Source organism: Corvus brachyrhynchos, unplaced genomic scaffold, assembly GCF_000691975.1.
Source record: "Corvus brachyrhynchos isolate BGI_N302 unplaced genomic scaffold, ASM69197v1 scaffold80, whole genome shotgun sequence".
In the NCBI taxonomy this organism is placed as follows: domain Eukaryota; kingdom Metazoa; phylum Chordata; class Aves; order Passeriformes; family Corvidae; genus Corvus; species Corvus brachyrhynchos.
Window position 1 is genome coordinate 1,521,382 of NW_008236769.1, and position 2,373 is coordinate 1,523,754.

Consider the following 2,373-nt stretch of genomic DNA (forward strand, 5'->3'; position numbering starts at 1 on the left):
TTAATTCATTCTCAGCAAACCTCTGTTGTTGTTTTCTCCTTCCGGGACCTGCATGACAGGTAACAAAATTAGCTAACTTTTTAAGAAGGTACAGAAACATCAGGCTAGGATGGCAATCCTAGGAAACAATGATACGACGAATACATGCCAGTACCTTTCCGTGTACACTCCTTAGGCCTGATCCTAGGAACATGTGTAAATAGCATGACGTGTAAGTTGCTATCTTAGACCAGATTCCGCTTGCGTAAGGGCTGAAGGATACACCCTGTAAGTAAAATTTGTTTGTAGAAGCATGTGTAACTTGGAGAACTTGAGGTAGGGAAGTTGTTACCATTAAAATCTTGATGGTGGCTCCCCAGTTATCCATGTCTGCTTGCTGTGTAAAAGAAACCTCATATTTTCAAGTTAAAAGTATGGTTTATAAACATGCTTATGCAGTGTTCTGTTATTACTGTGAATATATAATCATATAAACTTAGATTCTTTGATTAACATGTTTGTGTTTGGGTTTTCTTCCAGAACTTTGTGATGTCCTTTGGAAAGGAGACATTACAGACAACAGCAGTTACTCCACAGTTTCAGAAAAATATGGATTATGTGGACTTTATCCATTTAAACATTTTAGAAAAGAAAGTTCTTAACAATTCTGAGGTTTCAGTTCAGTATTTATGTTCTAAGCCTTGTATTATCAGTTTGGAAGCAGTAGCTTCCTCCGAGTTCAGGACTGGTGTACCGGTGTATAGAAGGAGATGGAAGGATGAGAAGAACCTTTATGTTAGCAGAACTCGACAAGTACACTTGAAATTTCCAAGCATCATGGTTTACAGAGACGATTATATCATCAGAAACTCAATAATAGTGCACAGTGTGATACTGTACGCATGGATTAGTCACAAATCAGCTAGCAGCTATGATGATGAGCAGAGTGAAGACTACCAGGCTGCGGTTGCCAAGAATTACACATTTTTAGAGGCAGTTCCACCTTTTGAACGGCCATATAAGGACCACAAAGTTTGTCTTCAGTGGGGTGCTGACTATTTGTGGACGCTCCAGGCGAATAGAATACCTCAGTGCCCTCACGAAAGTGGTAGGTGCACTTTTTTTCCTCGCGGAAACTAATAACATCTCTGGTAAACTGTTAAAAAGTGCCTACTGGTAGTAAATAGTAAATGTTACATACAGTGGTTTACTTGGGAAGCATTGTTAAACATGTAATCTCCGTAACCGTGAGGTTAGAGTTGCTGAAGCCATCCTGTTCTTCAGATTGTTTCTTCACAGCCAGCCTGGAGGTTGGTAGCAGGCTGGCCCTCTATTTTCTAAGCATATTCAAACAACTTTAGTTAAAACCCAGCAGTGTCAGTGGACATCGTTCCTTTATCTTCAGAGAGAGTTGTTCAGTCCCTTGCTGCATTATTTCAGAGTCAGTTCTGCAGTTCATGCACACATAATTCTCGAACAAGTAGTCTTCTTCTGCTTAAGATGATGGCCTCACACTCAGAAACATATTTTCAGGTCTTTGTAGTGAACTAAACTTTATAGCACCATGTTTTTTTCCCCTAGAACCATTATGAACAAGCATTTTAGGAAAAAAAATAGTGGTTTTAAATAAAAAAGCATGTGTTGCCAACTGTATAGATTACTGAAACAACTTTGCTTTCTAAACTTTTTTGTCTGCCTATCTTTAGCTTTACACTTGCTGAGAATTCTTTTTGCCCTCAATGCATACTCAAAGCAGAACCTAAAAAGAAAGAGCCCATTTGTTCCTAAATTGTTCTCTCCTTGAAAATCCCATAATGGTATTTGTGTCATTTATTTTCGCTACATTTGCATATAAATGCTCTGAAGAAGAACAGGGAACATCTTGCTTCCCTTAGGGGCTTTCTAAAATACTTGTTGGAGACAGCATGTGCTATCTGACAACACTGTGAAACATCTTATTGTCTGTGTTATCTATTTCTTAAATCAGTATAATAGACAATAGGAGGAAATAACATTCAAATTTTGTTTCTTAAAATAATATTGTAACAAATTGCTTAGGGTTTGGTTTATTTTGTTGTTTTCTTGGGGTTTTTTGTTTGGTTTTTGGGTTTCTCTAGGCAAGCTGATGATACATCATGGCCTTGAAGATTTTTCTCCTGTTTCTCAGGAGGGGCAGCTTCATCAGTTTTATTACAGGATTATCCATATCAGTTAAGAACAGAATTGGTATCTATGCATACGTATAATATAGAGAGGTGCAAGTGGAGAGCAAGTCCAAGAGATGTGGAGTAATGTCACTTAGGCTTGACCAAAGATAGGATGAGATTTAAATGAGTAACATAAATTAAGACTTCTTGTTTACTAACTGGTTCTTTAAGTATCTTAGATTTTAAT

The 2,373-nt window shown here is 37.6% G+C and overlaps 1 protein-coding gene across 1 annotated transcript in view; it reads left to right on the plus strand.

Moving 5' to 3' along the window:
• Positions 1-497: 497 nt before the first annotated feature.
• The window catches only part of SEL1L3 (SEL1L family member 3), a 32,109-nt gene continuing 30,233 nt past the window's right edge, over positions 498-2,373 (plus strand). The window contains exon 1 of the mRNA XM_008645011.2: positions 498-1,087. Coding sequence (XP_008643233.2) covers positions 529-1,087 — 559 coding nt within the window. The 5' untranslated portion in view covers positions 498-528. The remainder of the gene's footprint in view (positions 1,088-2,373) is intronic.